General features: G+C 40.0%; 1 protein-coding gene across 1 annotated transcript in view; it reads right to left on the bottom strand.

Annotated features, from left to right (window-relative positions):
* MYRFL (myelin regulatory factor like) overlaps positions 1-27,868 on the bottom strand; it is a 134,483-nt gene that overhangs the window by 54,404 nt on the left and 52,211 nt on the right. The window contains exons 3-10 of the mRNA XM_063115651.1: positions 20,831-20,898; positions 20,474-20,729; positions 19,633-19,724; positions 13,274-13,424; positions 9,878-10,073; positions 7,450-7,526; positions 6,178-6,288; positions 3,191-3,281 (exon numbers count right to left, since the gene is read on the bottom strand). Coding sequence (XP_062971721.1) covers positions 3,191-3,281; positions 6,178-6,288; positions 7,450-7,526; positions 9,878-10,073; positions 13,274-13,424; positions 19,633-19,724; positions 20,474-20,729; positions 20,831-20,898 — 1,042 coding nt within the window. The remainder of the gene's footprint in view (positions 1-3,190; positions 3,282-6,177; positions 6,289-7,449; positions 7,527-9,877; positions 10,074-13,273; positions 13,425-19,632; positions 19,725-20,473; positions 20,730-20,830; positions 20,899-27,868) is intronic.

Below are 27,868 nucleotides of genomic sequence, written 5' to 3' on the forward strand. Positions count from 1 at the left end.
AACTCATTTGAACTCCAGGAGAGGGGTGTGTGTGTGTGTGTGTGTGTGTGTGTGTGTGTGTGTGTGTGTGTGTGTGTGTGTGTGTGCGCGCGCGCACGCGCTCATGTGCGTGTGCTGGGGGAGAAGACAGGTTGGTTTTTGGTTAGAAATGGGCAAGAGCCAGTGAACACAGAGATGTACCTGGGACGGCCCTGCTCTACCCCCACCCCTTGGCATGCTTGCAACTACACCATTTCTCTTGTCCTCCCCACCGCTGGGCGCTGGTTTCCCACCTTATGGCAGTGCAATTTACAGAGCAGTAAGGGAGGAGTTCTTAGGGATGTGCCCATTTCTATTCTTCCGGAAAAGAAACTGGAATAACTTATTAGTTTTCAAAATGAAGAAACCCTAGAGTGCCTTTGAAAGGCAGACAAAACTAATCATCCTCCCTGCTTGCATCACAGTACTACAAACCAGGTTTAATTAACTGTTTTAGGAGAAAATGGAGCTGAAGCGAAGCCTAGTCATTAAAAAGGGGGATCTGAAGGAACTCCACTGGGGAATGCTCCCCAAAACAAAAACCTGTAAAATAAATCTGTTCTTAGTAGTAAACCCTAATTTCCATTAAATTGGTCAATTTACACCACAGGAGCATACTATATTGCTAAAGCTGTATTGATTGACAACCCAGATGAACAATTACTAGGTTCTGCCCATCACTCTCTCTTCAGGGAGAATTCTGACAAGCTTGGTCTCCTGGATCCCTCCTGGAGGCCTGAAACTCATCTAGGTCCAACCCTCATACAATCACCCTCACCAAATAGTAAAACGTTAATCTCTGCCATTTGGAGGAGCGGTTCTTAGGCCACAAAATAAATTTGGATTTTCTAAATGCAGCTTGCAATTCTCCTTTTAGTGTGATCAGGTCTTGTAACATCTTTAATTGTCTAATTTTTCTTCCCATCCTTCATTCTGGAGCTCAAACTAACAGAATCGCATCATGGCCTGAGAGGCTGCAACTGACTCTTGTAGAATGTACACTGATCTGCCCTCTGCCCAACCCATGTGCATATATCTACCTGTACAGGTCCCTCTAGGATCTTGCGGACAGAAAATCTATTCTGTGGACATTTCTAAAACTCATGGATTCAAACAATAATGTGATTTCTTAAATTCAGTTTTTCTGTTGGTTGGTTTGAATGTTAATTGAAGTCTGCATGTATTTTCACTCTGTGTTTTAGGGTTAGAATAAAATAATATCAATAAGGTATTTCCAATTGGGGAGGCAAAGGGTTTATTTTAGTATCATTATTATTCTTCTCATTGTTGTTAGGGTAACCTTTGTGTTACCCAGCACACATGTAGAATAGGGTATTCTCTTTAACCAAAAATTATGGCTGGTAGAAAACGATCAAGTCTGGAACACAATAAAAATTTAAATTTAGTGAATAAAAATTTGGTGAATAACACAACACCCAGTGTATGCTGAGTTCAACTTAATATTTTTAGTATTCATACTGAATATGAATTACAGAAACTTTCAACTTTTCGAAATCATCATTATGAGCTAATTATCATAGTGCTTTGGATATGAGGAAGCGCCAACGAACAGAGAGTTTTTGGTGAGCAGAGAGTTTTTGGAGAGTGGGGCTCCCTCTCCATCTCAGTGCTGCTGGGTGGACTCGCAGAGCAGTTGCAGCAACTGGAGAAAACTTCTCACCAGGTAAATTATTCAAAGTACGTATGCAGGTGACTAGCAGACTGTCTGACTCAAGCATGAGTTACACAGCTCAGGACAGCACTGTCATGATATCTAACCTATGCTAACTCGGAAAAAAATGGCATTGTCTTTATTCCTTCCTAAGAGAAATCAGAAACAGTAAGAAACCTAGGTTTGCAAACTTTAAGTCGGATCTGTTAGTGCAGCAAAGCAATCCAAGATTACATTAGGTGAGATGTCAAAGTCGGCCCTGACCCCTGTGGAGGGGCACCTCTGTTGTGACCGGCTTCTCACCAGAGCCAAGGGCTCAGCCTGCCTTTGCCCCAGAAAAGCCTTATGTGCCACAGGTTTTGTCAGGCCCACAGAAACAGCAGCCTGGGGTGTGTGGGCCTGGCCCTCACCCTGGGATGCCTGAACACAAGTGTTTCACCTCATTTCCATCATTACTTCATCTCCATTAAAACTTTAAGATATAGTTGAAGGATTTCCACTAATAGGTGGCTTGTTATTTTTAATTGACTGAAAGAATTAAGGAGGGCCCTTTTTTCAGAACAGCTCAAGGCTCATAAGGAGAGATTGCACCACTTCTCCCCAGGGCCTCAGGTTAACAGCCACCCCCATGGGCGTGCCCATTGTGAACGGCTTGCCCGTGGGCTTTGCCCGTGGGAGTTTGCACATCCTCTACGCATCCCTTCAAAGACCTATGACAACACAGCCCCTCCCAGGGCTGTCAGGCCTGTGGTTACCTGTTACCTCATGCCTCTGGCATTCTCTGCGGTGGCCTGCTCGACTTCACACAGCTGCAGCTGCAGCTGCCAACAGCTTTATGTTTTTGTGGCTGCCAAGACTCCTGTCTGCAGCTGTGACCCATCAGTCATTCAGCAAAATGTGCTAGTGGTCCAGATGCCCCGGGGTCACCAACCACTTTGGGGCATGGAATGCCTTCCTACCACTTTCCCCACCCTGTGGGCTTAGGGGTCAGAGAGAATTAGATCATAATCCAGCCTCCATTATTTACAAGCTATTTGATCATGGACGAGATACTTGGCCTCCTGAGCCTAAGTTCCTCCGGGTGAAGAATATAAATTATAGCAATGTAAAATAATATCATGTATAAATTATTTAGCTCAGTGCCTAGAACAGAGTGAAAGCCAGGGTTTCTCAGCCTCAGCACCACTGACATCTTGGGAGGAAGAATTCTTTGCTGTGGGAGTTGTCCGGTATGTTGTAAGGTATTGAACAACATCCCTAGTCTCCACCCACTAGAGGCCAGTCAAAAATGTTTCCAGACATTGGCAAATAACCCATAGGGGACAAAATTGCTCCTGGTTGAGAACCACTGTGTAAAAACCAAAATAAAAGTTTCTGCTATTTCTATCACCATCATCACTTAAGAAATAGCATACTTCAAGGATGCCACTGAAAATTCAAATTCTACCTACAGGAGAGAAAAGTGTATGGGATCCAGAAAATTCAGAGAACTGAGCTTACCCTTACAATGATCCTTTCAGAGATGTGGGCAGACAGCAGATAGAACTGGTCTTGGTTAGCAGCATACAGTCCAACCACCAACATGAAGTATCTAATTCAGAGACAGCAGACCAATGCAATACATCAGGGACCAGAGACATTATCTGTGCAATCACATACCACCCAACAGTTAATCAATGGTGAATTTACCTAGAAGAGTTTGCTTATTTAAGTATCACCCTTTCCCTTCTGCTCTAAGTTGTTCCCCCAGTTTGAGGTATTTGTGAACTTTTTGTAGGCTCCAAAGCAGCAGTACAGTAGCCCTCCCAGGGGAGGCACCCAGTGGAGGCCGGGGTTCAGCCATCTGGGCAGGCCTCACCCTCTCTGCATTCCTAAGCCCTCAGTACAGCACCACTCACAAATACAACAGAAAGCCACCTTAGAGGTACCTCTGTCCAGAGCCACCGAAGTCACATGTCCCAGGCCTTGATGGAAGTGAGCCAGCAGGGTTTGCCCAACCATACTTGATCCTTCCCTCCCCAACCTGCTGTTGGCTGTATTCCTGCACCTTCGACATCCAAAGACCTGAACTTCCTTCCAGTTTCTCCCCACATGATTTTCATCACTGTCACTTCAATTGCTTCTTCATATGTACCATTGATGAGACAATTTCAGGATTAGGCCATTTCTTAAAACTGGATATCCATGTATAGAAGAATGAAGCTAGAACCGTGCCTCTCACCGTATACCAAAATCAATGCAAAATGGATTAAAGACTTAAATATAAGACCTGAAACTATAAAACTACTAAAAGAAAACATAGAAGAAACACTTCAGAAAGTAGGACTAGCAAAGACTTTATGAATATGACCCCAAAATCACAAGCAACAAAAGAAAAAATAAACAAATGAGACTTTATCAAACGAAAAAGCTTCTGCACAGCAAAAGAAACAATTAACAAAGCAAAAAGACAACCTACGGAATGGGAGAAAATATTTGCAAACTATGCATTTGACAAGGGATTAATATCCAGATTATACAAGGAACTCAAACAACTTATTTTAAAAAAAACAAGTAATCCAATTAAAAAATGGGCAAATGAGCTAAACAGGCATTTCTCAAAAGAAGATATACAAATGGCCAACAGGTACATGAAAAAATGCTCAACATCACTAATCATCAGGGAAATACAAATCAAAACCACATTGAGATACCATCTCACCCCAGTTAGACTGGCCATTGTCAAAAAGACAGAGAATAACAAATGCTGGTGAGGGTGTGGAGACAGGGGAACCCTCCTACATTGTTGGCGGGACTGTAAATTAGTGCAGCCCCTATGGAAAACAGTGTGGAGGTTCCTCAAAGAACTAGAGATAGAACTACTGCTCAATCCAGCAATCCCACTGCCGGGGGTACACACAAAGGAATGGAAATCATCACATTGAAGGGATACCTGCCCTCCCATGTTCATCTCAGCTCTATGTAAAATAGCCAAGATATGGAACCAACCTAAATGTCCATCAGTGGATGACTGGGTAAGGAAAATGTGGTATATATACACAGTGGAATACTACTCAGCCATAAAAAGAATGAAATTCTGCCATTTGCAGCAACATGGATGAACTTAAAGAAAATTATGTTAAGTGAAATAAGCCAGGTACGGAAAGAGAAATAACACGTCCTCACTCATAAGTGGGAGCAAAAGAAAGAAAGAAAGAAAAAGAAAGAAGGAAACATCAGTCACGATAGTTCATTGAACTTTCAAAAGGACAGAATGGAACTGAGTCCACCAGAGGCAGGAAAGGGAGAGGGGGATGGTAGTGAGAAACTGGTAAAGGGCCACAGAATATGATTACACTGTGTAATGTTGAATATACTGATTATCTTTATTTGAGCATCCTACATCCCACACAGGTATTGATATTCAACACTATATCCCACAGATATGTACAACAAACTATGCTCGAATAAAAAAAAACTTAGGCCATTTCTTGATAGTCAAAATAAAAACTATCCCATCAGAGAAGGTTTTGCTTTAAGAACTACATCAACAAATTTCACCAGCTTCCTCTGTAATACCCTATAGATTCTCCAGTTCTTAGAGAACAAGAGTTTTCCCCTGAATCTAAAGCACATTGGTAACAGTAATAATTGTTGTTATTATTATTATTATTAGCTACCACCAAATGTGTCACACACTGGGTTCACCAGTTTACCTACATTATTTTATTTAGATCCCTAAGACAACCCTATTGGAGTAGGATATTGTTATCATCCCCAGGATAGGAAAATGTATCTCAAAGAGATTAAGTTACAGGCCCAAGGTCACCCAGCTAGTAAATGGCAGTATCAAATATTCAAACTTAATTCTGTCCAACTCCAAAACCTATGTTTTAAAACCAGTGATTCTCAAACTTGAGCATGCATGAGACTCACCTGGAGGGCTTGCAAAAACATAAATTGCTGAGCCCCACCCCCACAGTTTTTGACTCAGTAGGTCTTCGGTGAGGCCCGAGAAATTGCATTTCTAACAAGCGTCTGGTGTTGCCATCTCTATTGTTCCTGGGACTACGCGTTGAGAACCACAGGTCTAAATTAATTTTCTTTTTAAATCACAAAGGTTACAGCAGAGCTTCAGGACTCACAGCATTATACTAGCGACCAGCACACAGGTTTGGGAAATGCAGTCAATCCTCAATCCTCAATCCTCATCCCTCAATGACAATGAGACACAAACACTCTAGAGAACACCATGGAGGGAATCAAGGCAAGCAGAGTCAGGGCTGGGCAGGACAGTGGCAATTGTGGGATAAGGATGGGAGAAGAAGAACGTCTACAGGTGTATGAGATATGTAAATAAACTGGAAGAGTCAGAGAAGGCAGGAAAGTGGCTTGGGGGACCCAGTTTGCCAACTGGTAGGGCCAGGAGGATCAGAGGTCCCAGGAAGGCGCTTCTTGGTCAGATAAAGGACCCAGCCACCCTGCAGTGTACACAGCGATACCAGTACCTCTGGTCAGGATTTGGTTTTCCCTTCTTTCTCATATTATTTGCTGTGGTTTCGCTGAAGTGTAATCGTGCCAGTGTTACTTTGGTGACCTGGTCAGCCAGAAGGTTGATTCTAAGACAAACAGTAGAAATACCAAGAGACTGTAAGTGAACATGGAGTCTTTGATCATATCTAATCCATTCTTAGATTCTCAAGTATGTTTAGTCCCCAGATCTCATACTGCAGAGGACAATTTATTCCAGTCACTTATTATTAATCAACTATCCACAGCAAGGTCAAGAATGGCTGGCTGCCAGGGAAGGCCACGGGAGGACTCTTGAATGGTAAGAAATGTCATTCCGCAGAAGCTCAAGCCCAGAGTTTCTGGCACACAAGGACCATATGCTCCATACACCACTTCTGGGTTTGTTACCTCCACAACAGGCAGAAGAGACACATTTCCTTTGTGCTGCTGCCATGGTAGCTATAGCGCTCACCTCCTGACTGAAGCAATTTCTCTAAGTTCCTCATGAGGGCCTTTGCATCTCCTCCACATATTTGCCCTCTCTTAGCCTAGTGGTGGGAGGTAGCTTCCTCCAGAGGAAGGCAACACACAGCCTGCCCAGGCAAGGGAGACCAGAAGCACCAGGCAAGGATAATGCTGTATTTGTACAAGTGGTGTCTGGTCTGTCCAGGCTGCAGGACCATCTTCTTTTCAGCCCAGATGGAATTGTCTCAAGGTCAAAACACTGAGATGTCTCAACTGCAAATCAGTCAAGAAGCAAATCCCACTCCAAGTCATTCTACAGCTTTGGGCTGCCATATTGATTTGGGCTGCCATATTGATTTGGATGTTACCAGTTGTGCATGTTTAGGAATTCATTCAGCAATCTATCACTGTAGCTTCAAAAAATAAGAAAAAATGAATTGAAGCACAGCATGGATACAGAACCTTGAAATTAATTCAATCAGCATTATGCTGATTCAAATAAAAAATTAAAAGAAAGATCTAGACATAATCTACCTCAAGAAACCGAAGGTGTTAGTAAGGCTGTTAGTAATTAACAATCATAAAAATAACGATGGGTAAAAAAATAGATCTGTTCATAAAGAAGTTCTTTGCAATGATTTTAATGCATTTTACCAACTTTATTTTTGTTGGCAAACATGAGTTCATAATATTAATATATTATTACTAATTTATATTCTACAGTGTGTTTAATTTTAAATAAATTAGGTGATAGGCCTTCCTCCCACAGCATTCACTAAGTAATTCAGAAAAGAAATTCTTACTTAACAGGATTGAAAATCTTTTTGCTTCTATCTGCTTGGGACTGTTCAATAGCAATTATGTGATTGGTGGCTTCTACCTGTATGAAACAACAAAAAGTAAATTAATTACTTAATAAATTAATTAATTTATTAATGAAAATGTTTATTAGTAAAGAATGTTCAAGTACTTAAAAAGTTTTCCAAGGCACCATGCTAGGCCCTGGGTGGGAAGGGCAAGTCATAAAGGACAATGACCCCTGCCTTAAAGCAGTCTGCTATTGGTGAGAAAAAAGATACCTGTAAAATTAAGTAATGAAAACACAAGACAACAGAGTGTTTCAGATAAGCAGTAAATACAGAGTGGGCTAATAGATGATTGAAACATCAGGAACAAAACACAGGAGCAAGGCAGCTCGAAGGATGCATGTGTGCATTCATTCCTTTATTCATTCATTCTATAAATACTTATTGAGCACCTACTATGTACCAGGTATCACTCTAAGCATTAGAGATAAGAAGTGAGCAAAATTAACAAAAATCCCTGCCCTTGGGGAGCTTATATTTTAAAATGAAGAAACAATGGTGTTCAATATAAGTAAATAAAACATAAGAAATGACATTTATTTAGCACCTGCTGCATACTCTCCTTGTTATTCTATGAATAGTGGCAAAGGCATGGTGAGTCCAGCCACATAATACACAGCTTGTGGTTGTTCACATTGTGATAATCTTTCTGGAAAGCAACTGGGCAGCCTACGTCAAAAGTTTTAATAATGTTTGCATCTTTGATGTGTAAATTCCCCTTCTGGAATTTATCCTCATGCAAAGATGGGTGTACATGGATGCTTACTGCAGTTTTAGTATCAACAGGAAAAAACTGGAAATAAACAAAAGTTCCCATAATACAGGAACTAATGGGATGCATCCATACAATGTATTATCTTTGTAAACACTATTTTTATGGGGTCCTTAAAAATATCACATAATGTTATTTTCACAATACAATATCAGCAATAGGATACTAATTTTAATAATAGAGGATTTTTAGGGTAGCAAAAGTATTCTGTGTGCTACTGTAATGGCTAATACATGACATTATTTATTAGGCAAAACCCATAGAACTCTACAATACAAAGAGGGAAACTTAATATAAAATTAACAATAATATATCCATATTGATTCATAATTGTAACGAATGTACCATGTATGTAACGATGTAACATGTCAATAATAGGAGAAACCATCTATGTGGGTGGGAGAGCATATGGGAACTATCTGTACTTTCTTCTCAATTTCTCTGTAAAACTAAAACTGCTATAAAAATAAAGAAAAAATTTTTTAAGGAAAAAATGAGGAAAAACTAGGATACCAATAGTGGATCCCAAATAAAAAAGAATTTTATCTCTTCTTCATACATTTCTAATATGTTCCAACATTTTCACAATGGGCTCATATTACATCCATAATCAGAAAAATATGCCTTGTTTGTTTGTTTATTGTTTGTATTCATTTTTGTTTTGTTTTTCTGTTTTGGTTTTGTTTCAGAGCTCAGTTTGGGGAAAGAGCAGGTGATGTGTTCAGCAACAAAACCTCATATCAGGAGACTCAGTGCCTAAGACCAAGGTAACCATCAGAATAAAATATGTTAATAATAAATGCTCCTTCCCCTAAGGAGTAAGTTAATACTTTAACAAATACTTTTTGATTACTCAGAAGTCACACTGCCTGTGTTCTAAACTCAACTCTATCATTTACTATCTTGGATGAATTGCGTAATGTTACTGGGCCTCAGACTCCCCTCTGTTAAACTATAGAAAAGAGATATTGACTAAACTAGTGGTTCCTTCGCTTGTTTAAAGTCATAGACCTCTTTGAGAATCTGGTGAAAACTATACATCTACTCCATATGAAAATACACCAGCATCAGTAAGAATAAAATAATTAAAATTAAATTTAGTAAAACAAGTACAAGATTTGTACACTGAAAACTACAAAACTATAGTCTAAAGTGTTGCTGTGCCACTTTCTAAGACCACACTTAGGAAATTGGTATTTTCCACTTCCTGTGCCTTGGAACACTTATTCTTAGAACCCATCCACCTTGCAGTGAGGAAGCACAAGCTAACCCCATAGAAAGGTCCATGTGGAGAAGAGTGAAGGCCTCCCAACCACAGCCCCATCTGAGCTCCAGCTTATGGCCAGCCCAAAGCTGACGGGCATGTGCGGAGCCATCTCAGAAATGGCCCAGTTGAGCTGCCCCAGCTGGTGACTACTGAACAGAGATGAGTTGTCATGGCCAACCCTTGACCAAGTTGCAGATTAGTGACCCTAATAAATGATTGTTGTTATTTTAAGTTCACAAAGTTTGGGGATAGTTCGGTATGTAATGCAAAACTGGAACACTTAATAAATGTTGACTGAATTAAATTGAACTAAATAAAAAACTTACCTTAATTCCAAAAGCTTTCAAGTAGAACATTTCTATTGGCTTTAGGCCCATTTGAGTTTTAACAAACTTTGGACTTCCCCAGACTTGGATATGAACGGTTATCTGAAAATGGTTCTTTTTTTGGCAAACAAAAGCTTCATCTGCTGGTGAAAAATTAAATCCTTTATCTGTGACAACTTGATAACCCACATTAGGTCTATGAAAAGAGGAATCAAGAAACCAGTTTTACAAATATTTTCTACACATTTTCCTTCCCTAACAATATTAATTGTATAAACATTTCAAGAAAATGTATCATTGAAAGTGCTTTTTGCTATATTTAATCAATTGATTTTTTGAATTTTTGCTGAGGAAATAAAAATATTTCAAAACACAGCTGGCTGCCTCCCAGCTTTTTATCTTCTCAGAAGGAAAATGTACAATTATTGCCAAACGAAAGCATTGTTTCCTCAGACTGCCTTTCGCCTTTGTGCTTTCTAGATTTTTAATTTGACTCCAGAAGACAATAGAAAGATGTAGGCTAGAAGTTGAGAAGTCACCACAGACTTGTGAAATATCTAGGGTAGAATTAGTCTCTTTCTTCCTTTAAAAAAAAAAAATCTCTCGATTTCTTCAGCAACACCATACTCAAATAGTCACTTAGATGAATGAATAGTCAGCCTACTGGCAGTTATATGAAAAAGCAGACTGGTCAGAATCACCAGGAATAGCTTCTAAACCAGATTAACCAGAGGCAGTCATAAAACTGATTGAAAACCCATTTTCACTAAAGTATGATCATTCTTTTTTTTTTTTTTTTAATTCTCCCAAGCTGGTAGTAGCACTGAAAACCTACTATGGTGGTTACTTCTGGAGAAAGGAATGGGATAGTGTAGGGTGGCCAATCAAACTTTTGTTTTATTTGTTTTAGCATTGCTATTTTCAATAGCAATGCTTTGAGTATAATACGTTTAATAAAATACTTTTAAATGTTAATCAAAAACATATTAAACGTATAACATTATCAAGTAGAGAAGAGAATATAAAAGTTAGAAACTTCTTTGGTGAGTTTTTCCCGTCCATGTTGTAGATGGGGAACATGATTTTTGATTCATCAGGTTTCTAAATGTGGGTTTTTTCTCACGAAAGAAGCTCCTACCCAGGACCAAGAGTAGAGGAGGGAAGTACTCGCTGCCCTGCCGCTGATGGAGCTTTGCATCCCGCGATCTCAATTTAAATGGCTGCTATTATAATGAACAGCGTAGAGGTTCTAAATTTCCCTCTAATTACAGAAACAGAAAATATTAATGGGTCTCTTGGGAAAAGAGTGTTCATGTTCTTTGCAAGGTAAGCACTTTCCCAATGGATCAAGTCACTGGGCCATTGATCACCCTCAAGTAGCCAATCAGTCAAAGGCTCCACAATCACAGTGGCCACCAGCAGCAAAAGGAAAATCTATTGAATGAAGAATATGATGAAGACCACGTGCATTCTGCCATCTGAGAACTTTATATTGACTTGGGTTTCTAGAATTAACCTGCTAATGTCCTCATCTAAAGGCTAGAATGATAAAAATGTATAGATTTTACTATGGAAGGTAATAAGAACCGTGCTAGTTGGGAAAATTTTTTTTGTGATGTTCCATGATTCACTGTCCAAAACTCTGAAGGAAGAAGATGAGGTTTGCAGCTCAGATATGAGCATTAGACTGAAATTTAAGGACAGCTGTAAGCAGAAACTGAATCAACCATCAAGAATTATACTGTTGAAGATTATTCTGAACCTTGAACACCAGTTTCTGATTATAGAAATCTATTCTATTTACCTAAGGATGGCAATTCTGCTTCTGACATCAAAAGTTAAGTATAAAATCAATTAAACTGGCTCTTAAAAAGCTCTTTGGTAATACACGTTTGAAACAGAAAAAAAAAAAGATTTGATAAATGTTAATGCCCTAATGTTATTGCTTTTAGGTAACTTAAGGAAACAATATTTTTGTAACATATTAGACATAATTATCGAAGAAAAGACAAGTGATTTTCCATCTCAATGATATAAGTAGTGAAATCAGGAGGGCCTGAATTCTGATCCAGATGAGCATTACCTTCCTTTTTTTGCTTAGGAAAAGTAAATTATGGCTAAACATTTAAAATAAATCTGCCTCTATACCTTTGAGCTGATACCATCTGTGTTCCTTTTTTTCCAGATCATTGGAGCAGAGATAGACTGTTTAAGCAAACTTAAAAATAAATCTCTTCAAGTAAGAAGAGAAATAACACCTTGAAAACTTGATCAGCTCAGATGCATAGAGGCTAGGAAGCTTTAAAGGTTTTAATTAAAACATTGTGCCAGCATGTGACGGTTTCCTACCTCTGTACTCATATTTAAGGTAGACCATGGAACACTGCCCAAAAGATAATCAAATGAAGGCTAAGACTCAAAACCAAGACCTAGGATCCTTCATTTCATTTTCTAATTGCACACAGTGGAAAGACACAAAAGTCGTGACATTTCAATGACACAATTAGCAATCAGCTTCCTTTTGCCTCCTATTGAACACGCCAACTCTCAAAGTCTGTGTAACTCCCCAGATTTGTTTTAAGGAAATATTTCTTCCTTCTAATCCGTCCAACATAAAAGTCCTAGTGATAAGCTTTGCTATCTTTGAATTTGGAAAATACCAAGAAAGCTCTCAAGTTTATAGCCCAACATTTCTCATTTCATATTATATTACTTGAAAATTCTATTCTTTAACCATTAATACTTTTTAGTGTTTCAAGAAGGCATTTATGACCAATGAATACTCTAGAAGACTTAGGTAGGTAAATTATATCTTAAATAAAGAGAAGGTTTAAAGGATGTTTAAGAGCAATAATGCATGAGTCCATATTTATTTCTCAAAACTATGATGTCATAAAAATAGGATGAAACTTTTTCAATTTTAGGATAATGTGTGTGATTTGACTTCAGTCTCTTAATATAAAGAAAGCACTGACTATGATTTTGGGGTGGTCACTGGCTAACAATTTAGTGTGGCCCAAAGAATGTATTCTCTGTTATTGTAAATTAACTGCAAGTTAAATGTTAGTGATTTGGGAAATCTCCATTTTCCAGCTTTTAGTTTAAACTGGGCATGTGATCCCAGGAAGATTCCTTCTCCCTCCATCATTTAGTGGGTATATTATAATAAGTTAGAAATACAAGTCCTGAAGGTCAGCAACCCATGTCCCAACTATTCTTTAGTTATAATGCAAAACGTAAGTAGTAAGACAGACACTTCCTCATCTACCCATCTCATTTGACCACAGGTGGCACAGAAGTGCAAACACTTGGCACAGAAGTGCAATCCTGAGACTTAGCATGGCCTTTCTCCCCTCACTCTCCAGCCCACTCCAAGGCATTGCTAAGGCCACTTACAGTTGTTCATAATGACCGTTGAATAAGCTGTGCCAAGGAACACTTTGGTATGGCTGCCACTTCAGAGTAGGAGAGTACTGGTCTGCAGGCATTCCATTCTGTCCCTCACTGTCATGGTCCTGCACCTCGCTGCTGTGACTCCTATTCGTCACTGCAAAGAAATAGGTGTGTTAGATCCTTCCTAACACCCAGTTTTTTCTAGACTCACAGACAGCTGTGTGGAGCAAAGGGCAGGCCACGTGTGAGGTAGGGTGGCCATGCAGGAAGCGCCAAGTGCCAGGAGGCAGGAGGTGTGCTGTTGGCCTCATTTCCTCGTATGCAATAAGAACAGCTTAGGGTTAGTGATTTCTAAGGGCAGGTGGTGGACACTTTTTAGAAATTCACCCCCAATATCTGTCTACCCTACTTCCTGCATAGCTTCTCCTCACTTCCAGTCTGTGTAGTTCTAGTGAAGTCCACTCCCAGCTCCAGGAGGGTAGTGACCCAGGCTCGATCAGTCAAAGTACAGCCTTCAGTCCTTGCATCAGCAATTGCATGAGGGTAGATGTGTGGCCTAATGCAATCCAAGCAGAGTGGATCTCAGCATTTTAGGGAATGCAGGTTCAAAGATGCTCACCCTTTTCCATGAGGTTTGAACCTGCAAGACACATCCTCAAGAGCTGTGAGCAGCATTTTGGGACGTGAAGAAAAAGCCCATGTGGAAATGAAGCCAGCAGAGTCAAAAGTGGAGTCAAGAACAAAGAGCATTTAGTCCTGATGATGTGAGCTGAGTTCTGGTATCCAGTCCTAAACTCTTGGCTTACAGGAGCTGATAGATCCTCGTGTTTTGTTTTTTGTTGGTTTTGCTTTATTTTGTTTTGCTTTTTTGCTTAAGGCAGTTTGAGGGTTTTTTGGGTTTTGTTCATTTTCATTAATTGCAACCAATATATTCTAATTTTTACAGGTCTCTTATAGAACTAAGTTTCTGTGGTCCAACTAGCTTTTTGAACTTAGATGAGTTATTTATTCACTTACAGTCTTTCCTAAACTTTCCTAAACTGCAAAATAGGAATTATAAGCATGAGTCCTGCCCGTCTTGTAATAGTCCACAAGCAGAGAGAATGAGAAAATAGAAATGAAAGCACTTTCAGAAGCTGGAACCATGATAAGGTAACAAAGACGATCTTGTTAGCATTCAATATCAACTCTATGAAATTGCCACTTTTGTCTGTCAAAAATGATCAAATAACAGCAATTTCATATGCACAACCTACTATTTTTATGTAATACTTTTAAGTTTTTGTCTTAATTTGAATATGCCTCTCAAACCATACAATTCAACCTCTGGTAATTGTATGTAAAATGCTATTGGTACATTGGCTATTCACCTTTTCTTCTAACTCCCCTACCACGACTCATGCCTGACATCAGGAGTGAACGGGAAATAGAGGGTGTTTGGAAGACCAGGTACAGGCTGTCAGCAATAACACGGAAACAGGACACCAGCTCCTATAGAAGGTGCTCCTATAGAATAGCCCACAGCCTGGAAAATGCAAAAGAAAAGAGCTGGGTTTTCTATTATTCCTCTACATTTTCCTTGCTTTATACTTCCATTGAGGACTTCCTAAAATAAGTAAGTAGAGCTGCTTCAGATGGCTTTTGATCCCAAACGTCACAGAAAATGTATTTTTCTTGGGGTATCACTATGAAATGTAAACAAAACATGTATTTTTTGGTTTTTGTAGAACACCCATTGTGGAATGATTTCTCAAAATCCTGAAAAACATTTTCCCAGCTAAGAACACTGGAGGTGGGCAATGCAGAAGCTCCTCATGCCCTCACGCCTCCAAAACCTACCTGGCCTCAAACTTTTTCCAAAAAAACTAAAAAGAAACCTCCCATCATTCTCCTGCTTATACAAACTTGGAGAAAGAGAGAAACTGGTTCTACCTTCTTTCTTTCATCTCTCCTATAACGGAGAGAAGGTCAAGGAAGAGTCAAGAACTTGAAGTATGGGATCAGATAGACCTGGGTTTGAATCACAACTCTACGCTTAATGGCTAAACAATCCTAGAAAAATGGTTTAAGCTCTCTGAGTTTCAGTTTCCTGGTCTGCAAAGTGGGAGTAACCATGTGATACCTTCCAGGGTTGCTGAAGGTATTCAATGAGGTGATGTCTATAAAGTGCTTAGCACAGTGTCTGCTGCTAGTAAAAGCTTAAGTGATGGTGCCTTTAGGTATTATAAGTGGCACTGTTGTTATCATCTGTACTTGTTTCAGCTCAGGTGACCCAGTTATTCCTAAGAAGCCTTAGGAAATACTTCTGTTCTTAGACTCCACGGTAACTCTAACGTAAAATAACTGATGCGTGTGCCTGACTGAATACCAGCTAACTCAGTCCCTGTCCTACTCAAGCATAGCAGCGAGGTCAATGTGCTCAGGTACACGGCCAAAGGCCAGCTCCACTCATCCAGACACTGATGGGGAGGGTGGATGTGGGTAGGGGACATTTCCTGTCTTTTCCTATCACAACAGCAAGAGTATCAGAGCAGTCACTTCAACAGGGGAGACAGTTGGCATTCCTGGGGCAATTTATCAGCGAGAAAAAACACCAAGACTGGAATCTGGGACCATAGGCCCACGCTGAAATTCCAGGCACAGGTACAAGCCCAATGCTGGGACTTATTAATACTACTAATAATAGCCACTACTCTGAGCGCTTTCTGCACCATAGGCACTGTCCCACTTTACATAGTTTTCATCAAATCCTGAAATCATCTCCTTTTTTTCAATAAACTTTCTTTATTGAAGTATAGTATATGTAAAGGAGTATGTAAATCATGAATACACAAATTTGTGCTTCTTTATAAATGAATTGTACAGTGTAACTATCACTAGTCCAAGAAATAGGAGTCTTCCAGCTTTCCAGGAGATAGCCTTATGCCCCCTTCCAAAACTTAGTCTCTTCTGCCCAAAACTGACCACTATCCTGAAATCTGACACTGTAGTTTACGGAAATAGAATAATATGATATGATATGTACTTTTATGTGCTGGTTTCTTTTGCCCAATATTATGTTTTTTAGATTCATCCATTATTGCTGCAAATGGCATTCCTTTGCTCATTTTCATTTCTGTATTGTACTCCTTTGTATAAATACACTACAATTTATCCTGCCATTGATGGCCATTTGGGATACTTTGAGTTCAGCGGCTGTTATAGGTAATGCTGTTATGGACATTCTTGCACATGTCTTTTGGCGAGAGGATGTACACAATGCTGTTAGGAATATTCCTAGGTGTGGAATCACTGGGTTGTAGGACATGCTTTTGTAGATGCTGCCAAACAGATTTCTAAAGTGGTAATGAGGTAAGGATTCATAATCTCATTTAACAAATGTTACAACTGAGGTTCAAAGACCTGAAATAACTTGCCCAGTGTTACAGCTGTTAAACGGAAGACATGGGAGTCAACCCTTCCTCTTCCCTTCACACAGTACCGAGGATCTCCAGAGAAAACCCAACAGAAGAGAGAAGCAGAAGTGTGAAAGCAGCAAACCGCCCAAGTCCCAACCTTTTGGAGAAAACTGACAGCTTGCATATAAATGCCTTTCAAGGGCCGACCGGTGGTGGCTCACTCGGGAGAGTGCAGCACTGGGAGCGCCGAGGCCGCGGATTCAGATCCTATATAGGGATGGCCGGTGCGCTCACTGGCTGAGTGCAGTGCTGGTGACACCACACCAAGGGTTACGATCCCCTTACCAGTCACAAACAAAAATAAATAAATGCCTTTCAAAGTATTTTCTCATACCTTCCTTCTAAAAAAATGTTAGAATGGGTGGAGTAGGAATTATGATTCTCATTTGAGAATCAAGAAAAGTAGGGCTCCAAGAGTCTCCAATTGCTGGAGACAGGCACTTTGCGACTCTACACTGTGAATTCAGCCAGTGCACCTCTCTAGGGCCAAAGGTCATGACTCGGGGGCTAGAAAATCCTTTTGTATTCAAGGTTCAAACTATAAGAGAATTGAAGACTCTCAGGTCAAGAACCCTCTCACATTTAGGATTCAGACCAGGTGGGGCCAGGAACAAGCTAGCGGGAACCTGCCCATCAGCAACTTTCTTTCTATGCAAGATTTTACATCTGCCCACACCAACCCAGTAATTCTCCATTTCAGCCCATTTGAGGGGATTCTGGAACTCTTGGGAAAACTGTACTGCTTGGGTGAAGGTCACCAGAAAAGTCTCACTGACTGATTTAGAACATCTTGCATTGAAAATTGGCAATCCTACTCCTGTCTGTAAGCCTGGCATAAACTCCTCCTTCTGCTACCATTGTGCTGTTTCTCTAAGACTTTTGTAAAAACCCTTGGCCTCTGCACCATCAAATAGGACTTCTTCATTAGAAAACTTTCACTAAAAATATAAACAGTAATGAAAACATGGTATTTAAATTAACTAAACCTTTGCCTTTTGTCTTTTTTTTTCTTTATATTTTTGGCCCTGGGAACCTGCTCATTTTCATTCTGAAACTGTTGTCTGGAACCAATTAACTTTAGTCAGCTTTTCAGCGACCTTTGAATAGGACTTAAACAAGAGAGTCAGGATTTCCTATCTGCTGGGACATTTCAGTTACTCTTCCACGGCTGTTTTCTGAAGATGGTGAAAAATCAATACTCTCTCTAGGACAGGCAGCAGAAAATCATCACAGGATAGAACTTAACTCTGGAATGGCCAGGACGATTTGAGCAGCAATCTGGTTTAATGAGGAAACCCTTGGAAGGTTTGAGTGACTTGCCCCGTATCCCTCAGTGAGCTGATGCATCTGTGGGGGCATGAACAGATGGTTCCCTCATCTGGCTATGAATTTACTCAGCCTTGTATGTTTGAGAATCATATAAAAGCTGCAGGCTAGATGCAGGAATTGCTGAAGAAATTAGGGTAACCTCACATAGTAAGGTGGATGGAGATCTCTATCTTACACAGAAAGGGGGCTTTAATTAGTATTTTGTGTTTCTAGGGTTGAAAAAAGAAAAGTCAAGCAACTACTGCCCACGGTGGATCCATATAGAGGGAGAGGAGGCAGTAAGAGGTTTAGTTTACACAAGGGCTGGATGCCCAGCACGATTTTGAAATAGCACTCCCAGTGGCTGGTGACAGGTGGGACTTGGATGAGAGGGTGATGTCACAGTCCCCTGAAGTACTCCCACAGCCTCTGTTGAAGGTGGAAAAACCAGGTCTTACCATGAAGCTGTTAAAGGCAAAGACAGCACCCCACACTGGTGAGACTGTGTCTTTTCCCACGCCAATGAGAAAGCCACACGCATCTGCTTTCAAATCTCTAGAGTTTGGGGACAATGGTGGGAGAGGAGCCCCAAGAAGGAAATCTTGGACTTCTTGCCAAGCTGACACATAGGGTTAGAGGACATGGGACTTGGTGCACTAAATTTGAGGCACTGTTCACGCTGCCTCCATCTGAGAATTGACAATGACTGATAGAATTGGCCTAGAGCATTACCCTTTTCCCTAGTATGTGCCAAGGCATTTACTCTGAAAATTCTGAAGTTCAAGCTGTCAGACTCCAAAAGATCAATTTGTTCACAACTTGGTCAAGTGTCTAAGCTCAAAACATGATGTGTCACATGTTATACAAGGTTACTTCAAAAAGTTCACAAAAAAATAGAATTAAAAGATAATACAAATCTTTTCTTGAACTTTTTGAAGTACCCTCATATAAGACAAACAAAACTAGGTGGGCTAAATAACCACTTAGGCATCAAAGGATTCCAAAGAAAGACTTCTAAAATGACTTTATAAAGTTTCAGAGATCTACTGGGAACCTGCCGATTTGGAGCGAGCGCGTGAAAGCTCAATATCCCACCTTCCTGCTCCGAGCTCCATGCTCCACGGGAGAGATCCTCTAAGTCTTCCTTCTCAGAGCACCTCCCATCACCCAACATCACTGGCCTCACCCGAGAGCTTGTTAGAAATGCGGATCTCAGACCCAAATGATTGAATCAGAATCTGCATTTTACCCAGATCCTCAAGATATTCTGCGCACTAAGCAGAGCAATGGGCACACCAGCAGGCTCTTGAAGGTGCTGCCACATTGGACAGCTCACCGTGCCTGGAGCCTGGTCCTCTGGGACACCTTGCCCCTGAAATTAAAAGCCTGCACCACCGAGAACAGCATCTCTTCCTGGAAGCATCTGTATGACCCACCTGCATGAAGGATATATCAAGGGGGAAGAAATAAACTCCCAGAGCCTGTCATTGCCCTTCAATGAGAGGGAAAATAATTTTGTGGAGCTGCTCAAAAGCCTTGATTTCATGGCCAGGGCTGTGCTGGCACTGAGGTTGCCACCACCCCAGGTTTGCTCACTTGGTCTGGCGTGGCGGGCCCATACTCGGCCGTCCCCAGAGGCCTCCAGTGCCTGAGTGTACTTCCTCTTCTTGGTTGGTGGCGAGGAGACTCTAAAATCAAGACACCAAAATGAAGGTTAGGATTCTTCTTTGCTCTCCATGTTATATTAAATTAAATTTCTTTTCCCAGGTCTCTGCTCTCTGCTTTCCTAAGTCTAATTCCAATTACTTAAGGTTCGTTGAGCCCTCCTAGTCTGAAACTTAGTTTTCCTTTATCCAATAGATCTTTGATTCACCTATTTGAAAAATAATAAACTGACAACATGTTCAAAGGCAAAGAACTCACTGAGATGGAGGAGATACGGACTTAAAATACCAGTATATGTTTACACCTGAGAATTTTTTTCACAGGGAGTTGTACCACAATTTTTGATGGTCTTTACTCTTTTTGCCACCCTCTAAATCCAGAAGGAGAAATAAAAAGGAGAAAGGGAACAAAGAAGAAAAGAACATGAAATGATGCTTAATTAACAGATATTTTTCTGAGAGCTCATTCACAAATCCCCTTGAGTAGTCCAGCGGAGGCTGCAGAAGCAAAGAGCGCCTCCTTCATCACCCAGAATCTCCCCATATATTTCTGACATTTTAGCTTTTCATTGAATGATGACCTTAGGCATAGTGGGTTTTAATTAAAAGATTGTCTAAGCCAAGAACACTAGGCCTTGTCATGTATGCATCTCAACACTGCCATCTCCTGGACAGGAGTCCACTGTCCATTCTCTCTCTGTCACTGCCTTGGGGCTGGCTGCTCTGAGGCTAATCTGCTGAGGTCTTTCATAACTAAATATCTTGGCCTTTACCCAGGGCTGTGGCAACGAGGCTGCTGGTGGTAAGAACAACTCATCTTCAGATGGGAGGACACGGATTGGTCCAGGGGGGTGGTTGGATGACTGTTGTGTGGGTAGCAGTTGTAAAAGCTGCCATGGGTTTCGCCAGAGTCACTCATTCCAGTTGTGCTCTGCGGGTGCACAGGCAACATCCCAGGTGCAGCTGCGGAGTGGAGAAAAGTCGGTGAAGTCCGCCCCGCTGCAGGCCTCAGGGTCTGGTAGCATGCACCTGGGGGAAGACACAAGCAAGAAGTGCCTCTGGTTCTCACCGCCCAGAGTCCAATAAGAAGAGCAACAGTGCAGGAGATGCTGAAGGTGGATGGCACTCACCTTTGACCTGCGGAGGAGAGCATGGGTCGGATGCAGAATAGGGTGGGGTATCTGGGAGCTGACGTTGCCTGGGAATTAGAGACATGCATTGCTTTTTGTTTTACTCTTTTCTGTTATACTTTTGTCACAAACGGGAGGCAGCCCTCAGTGTACAGCACCCACAGTGACGGTTTCAGGTGCTGGAGGAGTCAAGCCCATCAGACCTTGCCCAGCACTATGTTGTGTTTAAGTGAGTGGGATTTGAGTCCCAGCTCTTCCACTTCCTAGATGTGTATCCATGAACAGGTACTTAACCCCTCCAGGCCTCCGTTTCCCCACCTACAAAATGAGAATAATTAACACTGACCTCACAGCTTTGTTGTGATAATTAGGTGAGATAATGTATATAAAGCCCATAACATAATGCCAGAAACAGAGTGAAGGTTCAATAAAGTTTAATTAATATTATTATTGTTCTTAACATTTTCAATACACTTAAACCAGAGATATGGTTGTACATACTGTTTGGGCTAAGGCCATGTAAAATGCTGTCATGAAATCAATGGTTTTTCATCTGTGCTCTGGGGGATCCCAAAGCTCTTGGAAGGAGCTCAGGGCCCCTACAAAAGAATATTTTTAATGCCTGGGGAAAAAATAATTCATGTCTTTTTTCTGTTTTATATATTGAAGTGCAAGTAAAATTTCATTTAAAAAAAATGAGTACTACCACTAAAAACATGTAAAAACCTCTGTTCCAAAAGACCTGTAAGTTCCTCATAGCTCAGAAACTCTGATTCTACATCATACCTAAACACCACCAGCCTCCACTCGATTCTCCTGCTTGAAGAGTAAGCTATCTTGTGTTTCTTGGTTGGTTGAGATTTCATCATAATACAATGAAGAGAAAAGTTTGTTTTTATCTTACTAGAAAGTTTATGTTCTCTCCTCAAATTGGTTCTTTATAATTTATTCACTTCCTACTATTAAGGGAAGAGAGAACATAACATTTATCTTCCTCCAAAACCCCCACCCAAGTGAATGTAAGGGAATAAACAGGTATAAACACAAAAAGGATATAAAGTACATGGGCAGAGACCATAGCAGACCATATTTCAATAATGGCAGACAGAAGTAAGATGGATGGTAACTGAATTAGCAGAATAGAAAAAAGCAAAGCCAAGACTGCCTGGAGATGACGGCAGGGAGCCAACAAGAAGTAACCCAATCAATGCCCAAAAGGCCCGGGACTTGGAGTCACCAGGAGTGTTCAAGGGTGAGGGAGAATTAAGGGTAAAGGGGGTAACAAAAACAAAAGGATTGATTGAAGATTTGATTAAGAAACAATTGGGCCTTTAGATCTGCTTCCCCCACCCCCTGCACAGCCGGGCAACTACCTCGAACACCCCAACAGAATTAGAAAGGTTTACTCTGTGGAGAAATGGAATGAGGGAAAAGGTGGTACAGGGTTACCAGGCATATTTAAGGCCATGGGTGAGCTTCTGGGCTGAAAATGGAAGGATTAATTAAAAGTCTAATTGCTGAACTAAGAGACCTTTACTTAACTTTGCTTTGCATGCATTCAAGCAGATTTCTCACAAGTAAAAAAATGGAATATAGTTTCCGAGAAAAATTAACTGTACTCAGAGGATTAAAAAAATGATAGTTTGAAGGCACCAAGGAAATGGATGGTTCCTGCCTGATTATTCTACAATGAAATTTATCCTTTGAACTTAATGACTTGCATGCAGAACTTCTTAAACAGACAAGCAATTAAGGACCAGACATTTTCAGAAAGTCTTTTAACATTAAAGACAGAGAACAACCAGATAAATAAGGAATGCGAGAGAATCAAAGAACTCTATTGCTTATGATTTGATTGGTAAGCTTCTACCAGACCTGACCCTCCCACAGGTAAAAACTCTAAACTCTGGAAAAATACAAACAAACAAGCAACAAAAACAACTACCCAACAACACTGGAAAGTGGACAAAAAGGAAGAAGATTCTGGAGGGGCACTGAAACTTGGAAGAAGGCAATGGCACATAGTGAGTTACCTGTTTACAGCTTTTAGCATGAGAGCTGAAGTCGGAACCAGAAAGCAGCTAAAACTCCAATAGAAACCCACAGTCCTTCTGGCCTGAAGAATCAGAAAACAGAGGTTGAGGCAAACACAGCTGCTGAAAAGTGAAAGGGGAATCTTGGAAAAGTGAAGTACAGAGAGGGGAAATTTCAGGTTGTGTATAACTGCCCAAGTCTCTTGCTGACTCTTGAGCTATCGATATGTGGGGCTGACTGCACACAGCCCAACCAGAGAAAAAAGGCCTGACCTGAATGTGAGCTACTTCCCAAGAGACAGTTTACAGTCTGAGTCTAAGCAAAGTAATTGCCTGCTAAAACAACAACATATATACTCTTGGGAGGAATATGAAAGAATCCACACATTCACAATGTCCTGGTTACAATTAAGAATTACCCAACAAAGAACCAGGAAAATGTGATCTAACCTAGAGGGAAAGAACAATCAATGGTCACCCAGAGATGACCCAGATCATTGGGTTAGCAGGCAAGGATCTTAAAGCAGCTATTATAACTAAGCTAAATGGAGTAGAAGAACATGTCCTTGTAAAGAATGTTTTTAAAAACCCCAGTGAAGGAAGAAAACTTTATAGAAAAAGAATTAAATGGAAATTTTAGAGCTGAAAAAACTCTAGAATAAAAATAAAAATAAAAAATAAGTGAGCAAGCTTAACCCACTTGAAGATAGATCAATAGACATCATCCAATGTAAAGAACAGAGAGAAAAAAATAAATTTTAAAAAAGAGAGAGAAAAAGAGATTCATGAACCTGTGGAAAGGATGGAGCAGAAAAAATAATTAAAGATATTATGACCAAAAACTTCCTAAATCTGGTAAAGGACATAAATGTATAGGTTCAAGAAGCTCAGAAAATCCCAAACAAAATAAATACAGAGAAAACCACATCTAGGACATCAGAGTCAAATCACTATAGGCCAGCAATATAGAGAAACCCTCAAAAGTAGCTAAGAAAATAACACATTGTATAGGATAATAGTGTTTCAAATGATCACTGATTTCTTATCAAAATCTCCAGAGGCCAGAAGATTGTGCAATGACATCTTTAAAGTGCTAGAGAAAAACAAAACTGGCAAGCCAGAGTTTTATATATGGTAAAAATATCATTCCAGAATGAAAGCAAAATAAAGACATTTTGAAATAAAAGAAAATTAAGTGAATCCATGAACAGACATGCACAATAAGAAATGTTAAAGATAGTTATCAGGGCTACAGGGAAATGATACCAGATGGAAACTTGACACTTACGGAAGGAATGAAGAGGCTCAAAAATGGTCTATATTTGAATGCAAATTATTTTTTCCCTTCATTTCTTTAAAACACGTAGGACTATTTAAAGCAAAAATGTTGGCTTTATCTTATGGATCTTATAACATGTGTTGGTGTAATACTTATGACAACCCTAGCATAGAGGATGGAATTGGAGAATAAACTGAACTATAGTTGAAGGTTTCTACATTTTTTGTAAAGTGGTACAATATTAACTCACTAACTCTAAGTAGAATGTAAAACATTAAATAATGCAAAAGACTCATAAGTTGAAAGTGGAGAGAAAAATGTGTACAAGAAGGCAGAAGTGGTTTCACGAATAACAGTTAAAATAGACTTCAAAATAAAGAGTATTACCACAGTCAAAGAGGCTCATTTCATTAAGAAGACACAGCAATCATGACTGTTTATGTACCTAACAACAGAGCTTCAAAATACGTGAAGCAAAAGTTAGCAGAACTGAAAGGAGATAGTCTCCTTTCTCACATAGTTGGAGGTTTTAACATTTCTCTCTCATCAATTGACAGAACAAAATAGATAGAACAATTGATAGAACCAAAAACTTAGGAAAGACATAGTCTGAGGGATGTCTTTAAGAAGAAAAGGAAATGACGCATTTTAATAGTGAAAGAAAATTTTCAGTTCTTTTCAGAGAATTTGAGGGAAGAATTAATGATAGCTACATTCGAACCCGAGCAAATTGTTAAAATGAGGCAATGATTCAAGAAAAACAGAAAGAAAATATAATTATAGTAAATTATATGTAAACACATAGTGATAATGCAAGTCCTGGATATTGATCCAACTGAAAATTTGTATACAAATTTATGATATGGGGAAGCTTGGAGTAGAAGTGGATGTAGGATGTGGTACAAGAAAATTAAATACTCCCCAAAGACGATATGAGGTTCTTCAAATGTGTAAAGCAAGAACAGCAGTATAAAGGTATCATTTAGATACAGGATGTTAAAAATATCTAAAAGAGTTAAAAGAGGCAGCCTCTGGGAGAGCTGTACTCAAGGGCAGGGGAGGAGTAGGGCAGAGGATTTCTGCTGATTCCCTTTTATATGCCATACATAGGGTATCATTTGACTTCTTAAGTTCTGCACATATATCGCTCTGTTAAGTATACAAATTAAATTTTGTAATTGACTCTGTGATCTCACAATTCCACTTTCAAAGCTCTAGACAATTGTTTAGTTATCCTTACAGCAGAAGCACCACTGAATTCAATAATGTTAATAAAAACTAAAAATCACAAATAAATTATCAATTTACTCAAGAAATATGACATGGCATATTGTAAATAAGAATGCATGTTCCATCCAGGAAGCCCTTATGGAGAACCAAAAGTCCCTATGAGTGACAGCAATATGTCTTGGTGTTTTTAAAATGAAAATTTTTCAATTTTATTAAAACATAATTGATTATACATGTTTGTGGAGTATAGAATATAAATACCTGTGTACAAAATGTGATAATCAAATCAGGATAATTAGCATTTCATCATTACAAAATGTAAGCTTTCTTTCTGTCCATTAACCAATTTTTCGCCAACTCCTCCTTTCCTTTCCCCACCTCTAGTAAGCACAACTCTGTTCTCTCCTTCTGAAAGTTCAACCTATTTTTATGATTCTTTCTTTCTTTCCTTCTTACTTTTATTTATTTATTTATTTATTTATTTATTTATTTATTTATTTATTTATTTATTTAGGCTCCCACTTATGAGTGAAGACATGCAGTATTTCTCTTTCTGTGCCTGGCTTACTTCACTTAATATACAATACATTTCTTACAGTCTGTTTCCCCTTCCAAAATTTACCACAGCTACTCCCTTATTTCATTGTATTTTATACCCTGTCATGTTCAATGCATTTGAACATATTTAGAGAAATGTTGCAGTTCTTTTCAGAGAATTTGAGAGAAGAATTAGTGATAGCTATCTTCAAAACTAAGCAAATTGTTAAAGCAAAGGCAATGATTAACTTCAAGAAAAACACTGTTGTTTGAGACTGTCTCTGCACTCTAACCTCTTCCCTACTCACAGTCACATGTCAGGAATCCCAGCAATGCACATTAGCCTGTTCTTGGCCTTTGTGCTCTGGATTTGTCTATTATGCCAAAGTGATTTCCATCAAGTAGACAGATGCCAGAGAGCAACAGACACCACAGGTCATTCCATGAGTGATCAACTCTGTCTCTAGCTTCTGTAGGAGATAGCTGTAAAAATCAAGAGATTCTTAGCAGCTGATAAAAGGTAGAATAATTTTTTTTCTAAACCCCTTCCTCTTGGACATACAACCTGTTTTTGTCTTTTGGAGGATGAATGGAGAAACACACCCTCCTGGGGGTTGAATGCTACACAAACCATAAGAGCGGGTGCAAAGTAGACTTACCCTCCAGCTGGTTGAGGTTATGCATACATCCATGGTCTCTGCATGCTGTCCCCAAAGCAGCTGGTATTTCTTTCAGATCCCAACCAGGCTTGATCAAGTATTTATTGAATGCCTACTAATGCTCATGACTCTCCTAGGCTCTATGCAGGACACACACTCTGTATTAAGACATGGTCTTCATGTGAACATCCAGGTGGGACCAGTCACAAGTCAACAGTTCTCCAGTGATTCTTCTGATGTCTTCACACAATACCAACTGCCGCTTCTCTAAAGCTGTATTGCACCTCACAATGAGCTCAGTACCAGCTCAGTGCCTGGTACAGAGTGGATGCTTAATAAATATGAAAGACTGTTGTAAACTACGTATGGCCATGAATATGCTGTATATATGTATCTATTAATATATCAAGAGAAGGCTTTCTCAACCACCCAATCTAAAACAGATGCTTTCCCCACTCCTCACTTTCTACCCCCTTACCTCATTCTTAATTGTCTTCACTACTGGATGACTTTAGACTACCTGCGATGTCATTCTCTTCTTTCTGGAGTGGCATGACAGCAGGGGAGTACCAAGGGAAGAGGATGGGGACAGCCCACCCCAGGAGCAAGAAATAAGGAATAGCTTGTCTGTAGAGAATTTAAAAACAATACCTAAGCCTATGAAGAGTTCACCTGCTTTTAATTATCACCCCACATCACCAACTCTGAGAAAAATTCCTGGGTGAGTGCCCTGCCAGGGCAGACTGCTCCCAGTACACTGCTCTTGCTAAGCTATTGGCAGAGACTTCATCCGTTTTGTTCACTGTCGTACCCCGTCCCCAACTACAAAAATAGTTGTTTATTGAAGGTATTTCTTCTAATTTCTCATGTGTATGATTTATCCACACACATAGACTTTCACATTAAAAATGCACCTTAAAATCCTTTGTGTGTGTGCACGCGTGCACACGCACTACACAGTGCCCCCAGTAAGCATTGACAAGTAATCGATAAATACTTAATCAAGCTTGGTTAGGGTTTGTAACTGCCACCCAGAAGTTGGGATGGGAAAGGGCCATGGCAGAAATGTCAGTGGGTAAGATGGGTTGTTTCGTGATAGCGGAGCAAGAAACAAGACAAGGAAGATCCACTTCTTCCCTCCAGCCCTATGTTGGCAAACTGCAAGGACCCTCACCCCCTCACACCCCTCCTCTACCGCTCTAGACATGGGGAATCTTTTTTTGAGAACCCACTCTGGGCCAGAGCTCATGCTGCCCACTGCATGTGTGGTCCATCTAATCTCACAACACCCACATGAAAA

This window comes from Cynocephalus volans, chromosome 12, assembly GCF_027409185.1.
Source record: "Cynocephalus volans isolate mCynVol1 chromosome 12, mCynVol1.pri, whole genome shotgun sequence".
NCBI classification, from domain to species: domain Eukaryota; kingdom Metazoa; phylum Chordata; class Mammalia; order Dermoptera; family Cynocephalidae; genus Cynocephalus; species Cynocephalus volans.